We start from the raw sequence: 18147 nt of genomic DNA, 5'->3' as shown, positions 1-18147 counted from the left end.
TGACCACCTCATGAGAAAGTTATGTGTTTTTAAGGGCAGGAGAGAGGGGGAAAAAAAGACCCTCTTTGCCTGGAGAGTTTTGAAAGGCTGCATTATTTTTCCTTTCAGACAGATTTTGAGAAATGGATGTAAACCTGTGGAGCTGTGAAGTTAGGGGTGTGTGTGGGGAAATATTTCTTATAGAGATTCCAAAAGAATAGAGAGGATGTGTGTTACAGTGCAGCTGGCAGAAATCTCCCAAGTGTTTCCTCTCATTGCAGTGGGAGACGTGTCAGTACCAGTGCCATTATCTTAATGTATTCTCTTTCTGAGTTTGTGGATTTCTTTTTCCTGATACATAATTTTTTCCCTGCATATATTAGTTACACCGATGGTCTACCTCACAGTAAATCTGGCGTAAAGTACAATCAGTATTTTCTTTTGTTAAAACACACACACATGCTCCAGTGTGACGAGATTCCCTTGGCCTAAGATGGGATAATATTGGTGTCTAAAATATAATATTTAAGTAGACAAATAAACCATTGGAGGTTGCATCAACTCATTGCTCTAAAAATTGATAGAATCATTGATTTTGGAGTAACCAAATGTTGATGTGGTCAAATTGTTTATGGAAAGGTTTAATACAAGCAAAAGGAAGAATGGATTTTAAAAACCTTTTTTTTTGTAATCCAAGAATCAAATAATGGATCTAGGTAACCGTGACCAATGGATACTGAAACCACTAGGTCAGAGCTAGATGGGAGGGGTCAGGCTGACCCAAGCTGAACTGATCAGCCTTGAGACCACTGACAGTGGGGCAGACAGCCATTCTGTGCCCCATGACGCGGCACAGTAGGAAGCATGTAGCCTTCTCTGTGAAGGTTTTGTCTCTGAAAATTTGAACCTGAATCTAGTCAAGCCTGTGCCACTAATTACTAGCTTAAAGCATGGAGTATCACATCTTGAAACTCTGAGGGGAAGCAGTCCGCCTAATCCAGATGAGAATATTCTTCAGATAAGAGCCCTGGGGTCCCCCACAAAACAACGGCGTCCGAAACAGAGTGGGAGTGTTGGGGCAGGGGGTGAGAGAGGATGGAAAGTATTCTTTCATAGAGCATAAAGGAGACTTCAGAGACAGCTGAGCACACTGAGGCTCTAGTTTGGATTCAGATTCAGACTGTAAAGGGACATCTTATATGTCAAACTATGTATGGATAAAATAATGTGTCTGGGATACTTTATATAATACTCTGAGATGGGCAAAGACTACTTACAGGTAACCTATTGAATTGGGTGATAGTTTGCTTAGACTTTTTTCTCTAGTTTTGTATACGTTTGAAAGTTTCAGTAATAGAATAAAAGTCATCTTCAAGGCAGTTGAGAAGTTGCAGTATAAACTAGATATTAGATTTTAAAAATCATGGTTAATTTTGTAAGGTTATGATACTGTTCTTATTTCCTGAGGTCTTTTAAAGATGCATATAAAAGTGTGGGTCAAGTCACAAGTCTAGAAGTTGCATTTAAAAAATGCTTGGGCAAAAATAAAGGTGTATATGTGTGGAGTCCGCTTCATGGATCATAGCCTTGTCGTGGCAAAGGGGTTGTGTAACTCAGTGTAGCTATGAGCCATAGCAGGCAGAGGAACTAGCAGTCAAACCCAGTGTTCGGTGGATCATAGAGAAAGCAAGGGAATTCCAGGAAAACGTCTACTTCGTTGACTACACAGAAACCTTTGTCTGTGTGGATCACAACAAACCGTGGAAAATTCTTAAAGAGATGGGAATACCAGACCACTTTCTCCTGAGAAAACTGTATGCAGGTCAAGAGAACATTTTTATCCCTCACAATATTTTAATAATTCCTTTGAAATTCCCCAGTTTGTACTGTTTTTTGTTTTTTTTTTTAATTTTCAGAGTGCGTTTTCCCTCTTTGTCACCCCTGGTATTTGAATGAATGCAAGTTCCTAAAATGAATCAGTATAAAGAGATTCAACTTTATTGTTTAAAAGAAAGGAAAAAAAAATCATAGCCAATATGCCAAGATCTCAGCACCTTTGATTTTAATGGAACATGGAATTTTTGTTGTTACATTTTCCTGGATTTGTAAAATATTTTATAACATTTTTAAAAGGTTATTTTCCTCTTCTGGGTTTCCTCACCTTAGGGTGAGGACTGTGTGATTTCCAGGATAAAAGAAAAGAATTTAGTATGACTGAAATTAGGCAAGATACTGTACTTGTCTTGGAGAATATGTTTGCTCCTCTGCTCAGAATTTTAAATTGCTTTCCTTTTTTATGGTTATAGGGCTATGCACCACCACCTAAAAATGGAATTGAACAGAAGCGCCCTGGACGCCCTTTGAATATTACATCTTTAGTTAGGTTATCCTCAGCTGTGCCAAACCAGATTTCCATTTCTTGGGCATCAGAAATTGGAAAGGTAAAGATTCTTTTCTCTGGGGAACATGAACGTGATTCCTCTAGGTGGTACTGATTTGCTTTGCTTTTTCTTAGGCTACTAGTTCATCTCATTCACTTTTGTGTTTATAACCCCCAAAAGTCATAATTTTCAATTTGGGGTAGAGATATGAGATTCTTAAAGGTTAAAACTTTAAGGTTTCTTCAGTATCATCTCTGTTATCTTCCAAAGAAGATAAGCACCCTAACGGTATTTCTTAAGTTAATGGTTAATCACAGTTATGTTTTTGTGTGTGTTTTAAGTGATATTTTTAAAAAGTGGGGATTGGGGCTACTGTTACATATTTATGAAGAGGGACAAAGAAAGCTTTATTAGGCTTTGGGGGAAATGGTTAAATGTACTCCTGTTGTGATTAGACATAATTTATTTCAGCCTTTATATGAACAGCTGATACTTAAATAACGTGAATATCTCATAATATTTACTTAGATTTATATTTACTAGAAAATATTTACTTAGTTTTGTATTTATTTCCGTACTTTTGGATTGATGGACTTGGTTTTCTGCAGATTCTTAAGTCTTAAAAAGCTTTTTGTCAATTATGAAATACTGGTTAATACAACAGGGATTTCCATTTTAGAACTGTTTATTTATATAACTGAAGTAATAGAAATGGAAGAGATTTCAATAATTTCTGATCATCAGCTTTAATGTTGCTGTTTCATAGAAATAAACGATAGTATTTCTCCTTATGAAGAAGTTGAGTCATGTTTGTAGCCAGAATTAATTTAGTTTTATCACCAAGGTAATTGCCGAGCTGGACATAATGAATATTTTTGTATTAATCTTTGGACTGTACAACTGTGATTACTAGGGCCTCTAATGTTTGTTCTCTTGAGCTCTCATTTCTGAATTTTTACAACTTGTTTATCCCTAATATTTTTTATTTGCATGAACTTAAATGTACAGTCATGTAGCACTGGGTAAGGATTCAGGAAATCTTGGCGTAGTCTCAAGTTGGCAAATTGTTTGATTTTGGCAAAATTGCTTAATTCTCTGGGGCCTCCTTACTATAAACAATAAGTAAAATCTTGAGAATAGGTGTTATATACAACTATAAGAGACGTTGTTAACTGAGCAAGTACTAATGCTTTAAGTTTAGTGAGATAATGAAGTTTTTTGAGAGAAATTTAAGCAGTATATCTTTTTGAAATGATTATGACCTTAAAGATTTTGTTTTTGAGTAAATGATTGCAGATATTGAATGCTTAGCAGTTTTTTTTTTTTTTAAACCCCTTATAATGGCTGCCCTGATAGCTCAGCTGGTAAAGAATCTGCATTCAATTCAGCAGACCTAGGCTTGATTCCTGGGTTGGAAAGATCCTCTGGAGAAGGGATAGACTACCCACTCCAGTATTCTTGGGCTTCTCTGATGGCTCAGATGGTAAAGAATCTGCCTGCAATGTGGGAGACCTGGGTTCAATCCCTTGCTTGGGAAAATCCCCTGTAGAAGGGAAGGGCTACCCACTCCAGTATTTTGACTTGGAGATTTCCATAGACAGAGGAACCTGGCAGCCTACAGTCTGGGGGGTCACAGAGTCAGACATGACTGAGCAACTTTCACTTAATGGAAACAATATTTTTTTCTTGCAATTGTAATCAGTAAATTTGTATACTCTTTTGGATATTCAGGTATTTGAAAGGACTGTAGCAGGGTGTTAAAAATGATATTCAAAGTATTTGGTTTGGCAACTATTAAAAGTATTTTGTTTATTGTAGAATCAGTTGAATGAATATGTGTAGTGAATTGGTGAGGTGGGTTTTAAGTATTTAAGTAAAATTATATATCATCTCTTCATTGCTTTATAGATAGCTCATGAAAGTTCCTTTGTTCCAAGTCTAAGAGGGTATGGAATTGGATGCTATTATTTTCTGACATTGTATTTTTTATTTTTATTATTTTTTCATGTGTCTTATATACTACAGTAGCTGCCTCTTCCCAGTAAAATGTCCATTTGCAAATAGCAATTAATTTGTCAAATTTTTTCTCAAAAAAAAAAAGCTGATGTGGGATTCATGTGAATGATTTGCCTAAGGTTATGTAGCAGGTGTCTGCCAAAATTAGAACTGTGGAACTCTGGATTAGAAGTATTAATTTAGACCACAGGTGTTTGAACTTTGTTTCTGTAGTGGAACTCATTTTTCGTTGAATGTATTTTCCCTATTACATAAAAAACAGAAAATTCTAGTTGTAAGTGTTCATAGGAGGGTGTATTTTCATTTATACCATGGTGGCTCCTGAGGCACCAGTTTTGCTAAGTTAGAAACACAGTTGGAAAACCATTGATCTGAGCATTTTATTTTTCACATAGATGTTTTAAAGTGGTAAGTGACTGAGAAATACCTTTAATAGGGTGAAGCATTCATCTTCCCTAAAGTAACTGAGTTGATTTTGTTCCCTTCCCAGTCACTGACTTTGCTGTATAAGTTATTTTGCATGTTATTTTTAGAAACCAGAGTTTCTTAGACAAATGTTTTATATAAATAACTATTATCTCTCATCTTTAATACAGATTATCTTTCTTTGTAGAATTACTCCATGTCTGTATATCTTGTACGACAACTCACATCAGCCATGTTATTACAGAGATTAAAAATGAAAGGTATTAGAAACCCTGATCATTCCAGAGCACTAAGTAAGTATTGTTTGTAAGACTGAGCATATGATATGGTTTTAAATGGAAATTTTAAAAGCTTCACATATACATCAATACAGAAACAATTTGGGAATAATTAATAAAAACCAAAAATGAATTATGAGTTAAAAATACTCTTAAGAATTGAGCTATATAAATTGAAAAACCCTTCTCTTAGAAACTGCTCCCAAGAGGATGAAGTTTAAATCTCAATTAATATTGATATTTTGCCTTTTTCTTAAGAAGTTAATTTTGGTAAATGTCTGGTTGTTGGCAGTTTTGATGCCTGCGTTGGGAATAGGAATGCAGGTCTTCAAGTCCTCCAGTGTGTAGTGTGCTATACACTTAAAAAACTTCTAACATAAAAGGTCTTTTTGCAAAAGAAATTTTGATATCCATCAGAAATAATATTTGCCTTCTGAGATGTTTTATTTTGTACTTTTATACTTTCATGCTGTATAATAATAAATAGAGGAAAAAATGTGTAACCCAAGCTGTAAATAATTCAGTAACTGACGTTAACTGAACAAGACATTTTTTTCTGGGAAAGAGAATATTTTACCCCCATTACCTCCCACATCAGTGAATGAATCAGAAAGGAGAGGGATCTGTGGGTTGGAAAGGGAGCCAAGTAGGGCTGTTGAAATGGTATTTTCTTTCTTACACTCAAGCCATTTCTCGTCTCACACAGCACAGTGTTGATCTTCCTATCTAGAACTGGAAGCCAGGGAAATTCTTCCACAATTCTTCTTACCTGACGAAGGTTCCACTCTTTCCAGTTCCAGTCTGGTTCTCCCTATCATGGTGTTGAGAATTAGGCATCTGAAGGCAGTTTGTGTATTTATTAGTTTGTGTCAACAGTAACTTGTATGTATTACGTGGTGAAGAAGATTGGAGATAATCCTACATCCATAGTAGTTTTCAGTAGTCAAAGTATAAAAATATTTTACCTTTTTTTATAAAGTATAAGAATATTTTATTTGTAAAATTATTTAGATTTAACAATTATTGGAAATTACATGTACTCCCTAATTAAAATAGTCATGCACGTGTTTTAAAAAAGTACTGAAGCTCAGAGTTCAGCTGCCTTCCCTAATTGTACTGTTCTTTAGCCTGAAACAGCTGTTTTAAAAACTTCTCCTTACCCACAATTTTAATTTTAAAAAGAAATCTTAGAAGTTTGATTAAACATGTCATTTAGAGTTTCTAATTCTTTAACCTAATACTGGAAGTGTGGCTGTGTTTTCTATACATTAATACTTAAGATTTTATTTTGTTTTTGTAGTTTCTGGATCTATTTGAAGTGTTCGGGAAATTTTAAATAAGATGGCATATATTTCTATAATCCTGTACATAAGTCACAATTTTTTAAACATTGTGTTTATTGTTGATTTCCCCTCAAGTTAAAGAAAAACTTACTGCAGATCCTGACAGTGAGATCGCTACCACTAGCCTTCGCGTGTCCTTGATGTGCCCTGTAAGTAAAGCAGTGAAACATTCTAAGGCATTTTGCTTTTTTTATGTTACTAATTTTCCTATAAGTAAGTATGGGAATGAATGATACAGTATAAAATTTTGAACTTTTTTCATTTTCTCATTCAGGAATATTCATGGATAAGCATTATAATTGCAGAGAATGCAAGGATTCTCAGGCAGTGACTAAACAAAAAGAGCCGTAAAAGGATATTATATCAAAGAGGAAAGAGAGCTTTAGGTTCACAGTAATCTGTCACTGCTAATTATAGATAATCCACAGCTAATACTGAACATAGAGAGTTGGCTCCTTTTATCAGCATATAAACTGTGTTGAAAAATAGCAACAAAATTTTTAGGACCTAATGCTAATTGATGGGAGAAGACAGGAATAGTGGATGAAGGCGTCTTTAAAATCACTGCTTTTGGGAAGGACCCTTTCTAGATGAGAGGAACTTCATGAGAAAAGTCCTGGGATTAGGAGTTTATGATATGGTTGGGGTGGGGAGGGTTGGGTTTGGTGACCAGCTACTATTGTGTAGTTTTTTAAATGGAAAGAGAATTGTGTCAGAGAAAGGGATAATCTGTTGAGCTCCTGTTACATGCTTCTTAGACTTTCTTAACTAGCAAGCCTGTATGGAGTTGTTCCCATTTTGCTGCTGAGGAACCTGAGGCTGAAAGAGGTTGCCAACCCAGATTGCACACTTAGGTTATAGTAGAACAAGAATAAAGAGTTTGGTCCTCTGACCATATTCCAGTTTTCTTAACAAGGTACCATATTGCCACATGGGGCCAGAAATATAAATATCCTGATTATATAGCTACCTGTCTGTTATTCTGGAATACAGTATTTGCAGGTATCTTTCTAAAGCTTTATGTATTATCATTTGCTTGAACTTACCTTTATTGAAAAGGGATAGAATTACATGAAATTGGGATTGCTTCCAAATTGGGAACCTGTGGTTATGAGCAGAGGAGGTCAGCAGGAGGACTTTAATGTCCTGAGGTGGTGGCAGAGGCCCTCGAGGGCATGTGTTTAGACCCAGGGTCTTCTCTAGTCACTGGGCATCAGTTCATTTGAGTGTCCTCACAGTACCTTTTTCTCCTTCTCATGTTAAAATTGATACTAAATTGAAACACATGAAATTTCCATTTTGTTAGTCAGAAACAGTTTGGATATTAGAAATTTCTTAGTGGTTTAACCCTAGTTTATTTGGCAGATACTCATTGCTGGCTATATTTTAAGCACAGCCACTGTTTGGGAATGGAACTTGTGTTACATTTATGTTTTACTGTGTCAAACTGTTGTCAGGAAGAAAGCACTTCTCTTTACAACTAAGAAGTTGTACAGGTACACAGCGCTGTATTCTGTAAGTTTTTTTTGAACCATTTTTGTTTGTGTGTGTTTTTCCTCTTTTCCTTCAAACACTATGCTATTCTATATGACAGCAACTAAAACAATAACCAAACTGTTGGATTCTTGGACATTCAAAACAATGAAAGTGGCATATTGAAGTGGTTGGGATTTCTCCTATATAAGAATAGATTCTTTTCAGGTGTATCAGTTTTAAGAAGATCGACAGTTTTAAGAAAATTAACAGTTCTGTTATTTGAAGAAATAACAAGATCCTGTTTAAAGTTCATTAAATGTTTTCTTTGTCTGCTTACAAGTGAAAACAGATCTGTTTTGAGACTCTTTTGAGCTTTTCCTCAGTATTCATTCTACCTGATTTTTTTCAGAACATTTTGTAAGAAAACAGTGAATGGTACTCTTCAGACTGTCCTAGTGTTAACATACATTGGGTTGATAACTGTAGGATGTGGTATATGTTATTAGAAAATCAAGCATAGGTGTTTTGAGCAAACTTAGCAGATAGATGATGGAACTTAGATTATGAAAGTAGTTTTAGAGGCAGAGACACTACAGCAGAATGAAAATAAGACAGGAACTAGGATGGTGATGGGAACTGGAGAGAAAAAAAGAATTATAGGCAGTTGAGAGGATAAGCCTAAAAAACCCTGGGTTTATTAGGCAAAAATTAGAGAAAATGATAGCTTAAGGAGGTGGGAGAAATGTTCTGTTTTCATGATATGTGAAATGTTTTGTTTTGTAAAGTGATTTAGAGCAGACATGAATGTGTATAGTAAGAGTGCAGTCCATAATCTCTGTCCTTGGGACCTAAGGGAGGTATATTTTCAGCACTAGTTGTTGAAGAGGGATCTGATTGAGTGTGTATAATTAACTTTTTGAACACAGTATCTGAATTTTACACAGAATTGAGATTGGGATGAAAACTGACCTTTTCCAGTCCTGTGGCCACTGCCGAGTTTTTCAAATATGCTGACATGTTTAGTGCAGCACTTTAACAGCATAATCTTTTAGCATTTTAAATAGCTCAGCTGGAATTCCCTCACCTCCATTAGCTTGGTTCATAGTAATGCTTCCTAAGGCCCACTTGACTTCACACTGCAGGATATCTGGCTCTAGGTGAGTGACCACACCATTGTGGGTATTCCTGTCACTAAGACCTTTTTTGTATAGTTCTTCTGTGTATTCTTGCCACCTCCTCTTAATCTTTTCTGCCTCTGTTAGGTCCTTACCCTTTCTGTCCTTTATCGTGCCCATCCTTGCATGAAGTGTTCTCTTGATCTCTCCAGTTTTCTCGAAGAGATCTCTAGTCCTTTCCATTCTGTTGTTTTCCTCTACTTCTTTGCATTGTTCATTGAAGAAAGTCTTATCTCTCCTCGCTGTTCTCTGGAACTCTGTGTTCAGTTTGGTGTACATCGTTCCCTTTCTCCCTTGCCTTTGGCTTCTCTTCTTTCCTCAGCTATTTGAAAAGCCTCCTTGTATAACTACTTTGCCTTCTTGGATTTCTTTTTCTTGGGGATGGTTTTGGTCACCACCACCTGTACAGAGTTATGAACCTCTGTCCATACTTCTTCAGGCACTCTGTCTACCAGATCTAATCCTTTGAATCTATTCGTCACGTCTGCTGTCTGATCATAATTAATTATTATTTGGGTCATATCTGAATGGCCTAGTGGCTTTCCCTACTTTCTTCAATTTAAACTTGAATTTTGCAGTAAGGAACTCATGATCAGAGCCACAGTCAGATCCAGGTCTTGTTTTTGCTGACTTTATAGAGCTTCTCCATCTTCAGCTGCAAAGAATATAATCAGTCTGATTTCGATATTGACTATCTGGTGATGGCCATGTGTAGAGTCTCTGTGTTGTTGAAAACGGTGTTTGCTATGACCAGTGTGTTTGCTTGGCAGAATTCTGTTAGCCTTTGCCCTGCTTTATTTTATATTCTAAGGCCAAACTTGCATATTACTCCAGGTATCTCTTGACTTCCTACTTTTTCACTTCAGTCCTCTATGATGAATAGGACATCTTTTTTTGGATCACTGCCTTGTTGGGGCGAAGGGTCTTCTGTAACTCACTGAAGCTATGAGCCATGCTGTGTAGGGCCATCCAGGATGGTTGGGTCATAGTAGAGAGTTGTGACAAAACGCGATTCACTGGAGGAGGGAATGACAAACCACCCCAGTATAGTAGCAGTGAGAACCCATGAACTGTATAAAAGGGCAAAAAGATACGACACTGAAAGATGAGCCCCCTCCCCCACCAAGGTCAGAAGGTCTCCAGTATGCTTCTGCGGAAGAGCAGAGGACAGCTATTAATAGCACCAGAAAGAAGGAAACTGCTGAGCCAGAGCAGAAACAGCACTCAGTTGCGGGTGTGTCTGGTGACGAATGTAAAATCCAGTGCTATAAGGAACAGTTTTGTACAGAAACCTGGAATGTTAGGTCCATGAATCAAGGTAAATTGGATGTGGTCAACCAGGAGATGGCAAGAGTAAATACCGGCATCTTAGGAATCAGTGAACTAAAATGAATGGGAATGGGTGATTTTAATTCAGATGACCGTAATATCTACTACTGTTAGCATGAGTCCTTCAGAAGAAATGGAGTAGCCCTCGTAGTCAACAAAAGAGTCTGAAATGCAGTTCTTGGGTGCAGCCTTAAAAACAACAGAACAATCTTGGTTCATTTCCAAGGCACACCATTCAGTATCACAGTAGTCCAAGTCTGTGGCCCAAACACCGGTGCTGAACAAGCTGAAGTTGATCAGTTCTGTGAAGACCTAGAAGACCTCCTAGAACTAACACCAGTACTCTTGTTAAAAAATGATAGAATGAAGGGATGCCTCTTAGGAATGCAAGTGTAAGTTGTTATTAGAAAATCTATTGAAATATTGAAATCTATTGAAATCTATAGCAATAATTGAAAAAAAAAATCCTCCAGTTACCCCATTAGGTGCTGAGTAGATCAGCATCCTTTCCTCACAGAACAAAACCTCTTAGCAAAATAGGAAAACGTAGATAATTAAAACTAAAAACTACCACCATGTATGATATAAAACTAGAAGGCAATGGCACCCCACTCCAGCACTCTTGCCTGGAAAATCCCATGGACGGAGGAGCCTGGTGGGCTGCAGTCCATGGAGTCGCTGAGAGTCAGACACGACTGAGCGACTTCACTTGCACTTTTCACTTTCATGCATTGGAGAAGGCAATGGCACCCCACTCCAGTACTGTTGCCTGGATATCCCATGGATGGAGGAGCCTGGTGGGTGACAGTCCATGGGGTCGCTGAGAGTCGGACACGACTGAGCGACTTCACTTTGACTTTTCACTTTCCTGCATTGGAGAAGGAAATGGCACCCCACTCCAGTGTTCTTGACTGGAGAATCCCAGGGACGGGGGAGCCTGGTGGGCTGCTGTCTATGGGGTCGCACAGAGTCGGACACGACTGAAGCGGCTTAGCAGCAGCAGCAGCATGATATAAAACTAGGGATGTCTTCATAAAAGTGAAGAACATTTGAATTTGTGTTATAGCTCTGCCAGCTGTGTCATACTGAGTGTATTGTTTTTAGTATCTTGTAACCTCAACATTGTCATTTCAAAAGTAGAAATAGGAGGTACTAGTCTTTTGGAAGTCATACAATTATGAGAATGACATGAAATACTTGTAAAAGTCTGTAACATGCTCTAAGATTCTGCATTACGTAAAAGGTTACCTGTTATTAAAGGAAAGGGGAAATAATGAAAGCATGTATCATAGAAAATTGCCTCACATTCTTTTCTCACCTTTTTCCATCTTGAATATTCCCTAACATTATACAGAAAAACCTGAATGAACTTACTGGGCAGACCAATAGTTAAATTGTGCTACCCACTTGCAGGAATCCCTCTAACTTCTAAAATCTGTTTTAGAATCCTAGTTAGACACTAAAAGACAGTATAGACTCTTGAGCTAGATCATCAGGGTTCAGATATTAACTCTGACTTTGTAATGTTAGTCAAGTTAACTTACTTTCTTTGCGCCTATTTCCTCATGTATAAAATGAGGATAATAATATAGATCACCTGTGTAGGTTAAAAGGCAGTGTCACTAAGATTAAGGTAGAGGTTAATTCATTGTGCTACTTTGCATATACGACTGCTATAGTGATGAATTGGCTAAATTATTTTCTTTTTATATTATTAAATAACCCAGTGTTCATTTTAGAGGAAAGAAATTACAGGTGAACCAGAAGGAAAAAAGGAGAATATCCTAAAGATCCTCCCCCTCAGGGAGGATTAACGGTGTTACAATTTTATGTGATTTCTTCTAGACTTTATAGTGCATATGAAGAAGTCCTTTCTTTTTCCTTTTCTTTGTCTTTGCCATTTATCCAGTCTCTTTCCATTCCTTCTACCATCTGGTTGACAAATAGTGAGCATACATTGCATCCTTGGTACTATGTTGTAACACTTAGATCACAGTAGTGAACAGTAACATAGACCTTTTCCTTGTACGGCTTAGCGTATAGTCGAGAAACAGATTTTCTATCAGAATAAGAGAACTGATTAAATAGAGTGTTTTTTTTTTTTTTTAAAGGGTATACAGGGAGGTTTGAAAGGCTTTACAGAAAAACCTGGTCTGATCTAATCTGGATGTTATGTGTGTCTTGATTGTTTGTATTCCTCTACCAGTTGGAATAAGAATTGAATAGAGAACTAGGTTTTATCAGTATACTGACACTTCAACGTATGTGATTATACGAAAGTAAAAAGTTTTCTTTCTTAAGTGAAAAGTACATTTGCAGTTCATATCACATATATGAGGCGGGTTAATATAGGTAACCAGAGATTAATAACCAAGTAGAAAATCAAGGTTTTGAATAAATAGTTCTTGGAAACACACATGACCCTTAGAAGCTATAAAAAGCTCAGCTTCACTTAGAAGTATATTACAAAACTATAATGGGGTGTTTTTCACCTGTCAGAGTGGCAGAGGTTAAAGGATTCAAGAATTGCTATATTGATAAGGTTGAAGGGAGCCAAGCACATTAACACATGTGTATGTGTAAATCAGTAGGTAATTTCTGTGAAAGTTAGTTTGTTATTGGGACAAAAATCACAGATATACTTGGACTCAAAAGTTTTCCTTCTCGGAATTTATCCTGTAGCTATCTATTGCAGTATCATCTGTAGTGATAAAGGATTAGAAAAAGTTTAAATATAAGTACAGAATTGTGTGAATTGCATGCCACCATTTCTGTGAAAATATTTTTTAAAAGACACGCTTGATTATGCATAGACCATCTGTGAAAGGACATGCAAGAGATGAATAGCAGTGGTTCCCTTTAAATAGGGGAAGAGATGAAAAAGAAACATGTTTTCATGTTTTAAAATATTTATTTTTAATTGAAGGATAAAGCTTTAAATTTTTCATTTTATATGTATCTTTTTCTACCTGTGATTCTACAAGTTTTGCTTTCTTTCAGAAAGTGAAATGGTCTTTTAAAAATTATAGCTCAAGCAGTGAATACAAATAAAGTATATTGGAGTCCTGATGGAAATAAATTCTGGCTTGAATTTCTTTTTCATTTTGTTAGGCTTGTATGACTTCTTCAGATTTTTATGACTTTTGAGGCTTTGTTCTCTTTTCTGAAATGACTTTCCATGTTGTCTTCCCTGTCGTCTAGTTAGGGAAAATGAGGCTGACAATCCCATGCCGTGCGGTGACTTGTACACACCTACAGTGTTTTGATGCTGCCCTTTATCTGCAAATGAATGAGAAGAAACCCACCTGGATTTGTCCTGTGTGTGACAAAAAAGCTGCCTATGAAAGTCTAATTTTAGATGGGTAAGTATATCCCAACATAATACTTAATTATACTCAATCTTATTTTTAAACTGTAGTTAATGGCCCTTCTATCTTTACATTATTACGGTGTTGGGGGCAAGAGGGTGAGTAGTTTCCTTTTCTTTTTGCTTTCCATGATCATATTTCATTACCTATAGGAAAGAGGGTAAAATTCACTTAGTGGTGTCATTTTGCTTATCTAGAACTAGAAGAGCAATGAAGTCTCTGCAAAAACATACTAATTAAGTGGTAGGGTAAATAGAGTTGTGTTATGCAGCTGGTAAGTTTAAAATGGGAATTCACTTCTAGGTTTTTCTGACAGTGGAACCCAAACTCTTAGCAGTATTGCTCATATTGTGTATGTTGAAATTAAGGAAAATAATACAACCTAATTGTTAGTAATGCATATATATACATTATCATTTCATTCAATATAGAGTGAAAAATAACGTAGATCTTTAAAGATAATTCTGCAGCATGTTTTTTTTAAGTTTGAAAAGAGTATTATTGTAGAGAGGAATGAGACAGTAAAGAGTGATGGGACTTTTTCTGTCTGTAAACTTTTACTTTTTAACTTGCTTTGAAATAATTTCAAACTTAACAAGAAATTGTTAACAGTAGCATAATGTGTCAGTTGTTAACCTTCTGCCATTTTGTTTTATCACATTCCCTCCTAATTTATATGTATTTTTGTGTGTGTATGTCTGTGTATATAGAGAAAAAGATGATGATCACTATTCTCAGAAAGTTTTTGAACCATTGAGATAAGTTATGTATTTCATGCCCTTTTGCCCATTCATATTTTAGGGTGTGCTTCCTGAATACTTGACATTGTCTTGTGGGTATACTGCTTATTATTAATGTGTTTTAGAGAGTTCCAGAGATTTTATTTGAGCAAACACTAGTTTTTTTGTCAGAAATTTCAAGATTTCATTTTTCCCTCTTTTCATTCATGCAGTTCTTTATTCTGTTATGCATTCCTTCATGAATTCTTTCAACATCATACATATTAAATACTAGCCATGTGTCAGGTCTGAAATGGAGACAATAAAGAATTGTGTAGTAACTGTTAAGTGCTGTGAAGGTAAAGAATGAAACTATGTGAAGAGAACTAGGGATGGGGAAGAAACTGATGGTAGGGAGTATGTGATCGCATTACTACAGCCTACCTGACTGTTGGTCAGAGATCTCACCAACACTTAATGAATGTCATCTCTTCATAGGCTTAGGACACTGCCTCCGTCATTTGAAATATTTTTATACACAAGTGTCATTTCTGTGCTGTTATTTGTGCTGTTGATCAAAGTATTGATCACTGTAAAACTTTTAATTATTGGATTTTTGTTATGCATTAATATCTCTTAGGCCATATGAATCAGAATTTTCTTGACCATCATTGCAGTTGGCTGTATTCACCTGAATGAAAGTATTCTTAAATTACACAAATCTTGTTTTGATTTTGATTGGAATTTTGTTTTTCATATAATTGGGAAAAATACATACTTAAAATTTTACATCTTCTAAGGAAGGTAGTGTTTTTCCTCATTCATTTTTATCAGTTTTATTGTGGTAGAAGAACTATTCCTATTTAAAGTGTACAATTTGATACATTTTGACCAAATATATACCTGAAATATCATTAAAATATGAAAACAGATATATCTGTCACACCTGAAGTTTTCTCAATTCTTTTGGGACTCCATGGACTGTAGCTCACCAGGCTCCTCTGTTCATGGATTTCTAGGGAAAAGTACTGGAATGAGTTGCCATTTCCTTCTCATGAGATCTTGCTTACCCAGGGATCAAACCTGTGGCTCCTGCATTTGCAGGTTTATTCTTTAGCACTGAGCCACCTGGGAAGCAAGGTGGCTGGAGAAGAAAATGGCAACCCACTCCATTATTCTTTCCTGGAGAACCCCATGGACAGTATGAAAAGGCTAAAAGATAGGATGCTGGGAGATGAGCCCCCTGCAGGTCTGAAGATGTCCAGTATGCTACTGGGGAACAGTGGAGGGCAGTTACTAATAGCTCTAGTGAGAATGAAGCAGCTGGGCCAAAGCAGAAATGACACTCAGCTGCGGATGTGTCTGGTGGTAAAAGCAAAGTCCGATGCTATAAAGAACAGTATTGCATAGGAACCTGGAATGTTTGTTCCATGAATCAAGGTAAATTGTATATGGTCCAGGAGAAGATGTATATGGGCCAGGAGAAGACTGAACGTTGACATTTTAGGAATCTGAATTTTCAGATGACTATTATATCTATTACTGTGGTCACGAATCAGTAGAAGAAGTGGAGGAGCCCTCATAGTCAACAAAAGAATCTGAAATGCAGTATTTGGGGTACAGTCTCAAAAAGGACTGAATGATCTCAGTTCGTTTCCAAGGCAGACCCTTCATCATCACAGTAATCCAAGTCTGTGCGCTAAATACTAACACCAAAGAAACTGACATTGGCCAGTTCTATGAAGACCTGTAAACTTTCTAGAACTAATAGTAAAAAAAGATATGCTTTTCATTGTAAGGAATTGGAATGCAGAAATAGAAAGTCAAGCGATATCCGAACTAGCAGGCAGCTTTGGCCTTGGAGTACAAAATGAAGTATGTCTGTGGAAGTTCTGGAGTGGGTAGCCATTCCCTTCTCAGGGGATCTACCTGACCCAGGGATCAAACCCAGGTCTCCTGCATTGTGGGCAGGTTCTTTACCACTTGAGCCACCAGGGAAGCCCCAAATGAAGCAGGACAAAGGCCAACAAAGTTGTGTTAAGAGAACACACTGGTCATGGCAGACACCCTTTTCCAACAACCCAAGAGATGACTCTAAACATGGACATCTCCAGATGGTCATTACCAAAATCATACTGATCGATCTTTGCAGCCAAAGATGAAGAAGCTCGATACAGTCAGCAAAAACAAGACCTGAAGTGGACTGGCTCAGATTATGAGCTCTTTATTGAAAAATTCAGGCTTAAATTGAAGTAGGGAAAACCACTAGGCCATTCAGGTATGACCTAAATCAAATCCCTTATGATTATACAGTGGATGTGACAAGTAGATTTGAGAGATTAGGTCTGGTAGACAGACAGCCTGAAGAACTATGGATGGGAGTTCCTGACACTGTACAGGGGGATGGTTTTGGTCACTGCCTCAAGAAAAATAAAGAAGGCAAAGTGGTTGTCCAAGGAGGCTTTACAAATAACCTAAGGAAAGAAGAGAAGTTAAAGGCAAGGGAGAAGGGGAAAGATAGACCCAGCTGACCGCAGAGTTCCAGACAATAGCAAGGAGAGATCAGAAGGCCTTCTTAAATGAACAGTGGAAAAAAATAGAGGAAAACAACAGAATGGGAAAGACTAGAGATCTCTTCAAGAAAATTGGAGAAATCAAGAGAACATTTCATGCAAGGATGGGCACGAGAAAGGACAGAAAGGGTAAGCACCTAACAGGCAGAAGAGATTAAGAGGAGGTGGCAGGAATATACAGAAGAACTATATAAAAAAGGTCCTAATGACCCAGGTAACCATGACGGTGCAGTCGCTCACCTAGAGCTGGACATCTTGGAGTGTACAGTCAAGTGGGCCTTAAGAAACATTACTACTGTTTTCCAGTGTGATGTACTATTTTATATTCCCAATAGCAGAGCAATAGTTCTTGGATTAAGGCCAGTTTATCAGGGTTTTCTTTTATGTCCTATGCCTTTGATATCATACTAAGATATTTTCCCCCAACCCAGGGTCACAAAGATTTTCTCCTTGCTTTCTTTAGAAGTCTTTTCATTGCATTTTACACTTAGATGTCTTGTCTGTTTCAAGTTAATTTTTGTATATGGTGTGAGATAAAAATGAGGGATTTAGCTTCATATTTGTTTTTGGCATATGCTCATGCAGTCGCTCTGCCACGCTTGTTGAAGAGATTGGCTTTTACTCACTGCATTGCCTTTGCATTATTTTTTCAAGAATGAGTTTGCCATGTGTGTGGGTTCATCTTTGAACTTTATTCTGTTGATTTGTGTATGTTTATGTCAGTATTAACACTGTCTTAAAATCAGAGTAATATGAGACTTCTAATTTCTTTCTTAAAATTATCTTGGCAATTATAGATCTTTTGCATTTCATTGCACATTTTAGAGTAAGCTTGTCAATTAGGAAAACCTGTTTTTTTTAACTTGTATAATGTTGAATCTGTAGATCAATTAAGGGTGACTTCTCAATATTGAGTCTTTTAATCTATGAACATGATATATATCTATTGATTATTCAGTTCAGTTCAGTTCAGTTGCATCCAGCTCTTTGCGACCCCATGAACCGTGGCATGCCAGGCCTCCCTGTCTAGTACCAGCTCCCAGAGTCCACCCAAACTCATGTCCATTGAGTCGGTGATGCCATC

The 18147-nt window shown here is 36.9% G+C and overlaps 1 protein-coding gene across 8 annotated transcripts in view; it reads left to right on the top strand.

The window, feature by feature from the left end:
• The window catches only part of PIAS2 (protein inhibitor of activated STAT 2), a 94113-nt gene that overhangs the window by 50000 nt on the left and 25966 nt on the right, over positions 1-18147 (top strand). For all 8 annotated transcript variants that reach the window (XM_052660217.1, XM_052660211.1, XM_052660210.1 and 5 more), the window contains 4 exons: positions 2286-2420; positions 4990-5095; positions 6499-6572; positions 13605-13765. In XM_052660217.1, coding sequence (XP_052516177.1) covers positions 2286-2420; positions 4990-5095; positions 6499-6572; positions 13605-13765 — 476 coding nt within the window. The remainder of the gene's footprint in view (positions 1-2285; positions 2421-4989; positions 5096-6498; positions 6573-13604; positions 13766-18147) is intronic.

Source organism: Budorcas taxicolor, chromosome 22 (assembly GCF_023091745.1).
Source record: "Budorcas taxicolor isolate Tak-1 chromosome 22, Takin1.1, whole genome shotgun sequence".
Lineage (NCBI taxonomy): Eukaryota > Metazoa > Chordata > Mammalia > Artiodactyla > Bovidae > Budorcas > Budorcas taxicolor.
The sequence above is the reverse complement of the archived record's forward strand: the minus strand, read 5'-3'. Positions and strand labels throughout refer to the sequence as shown.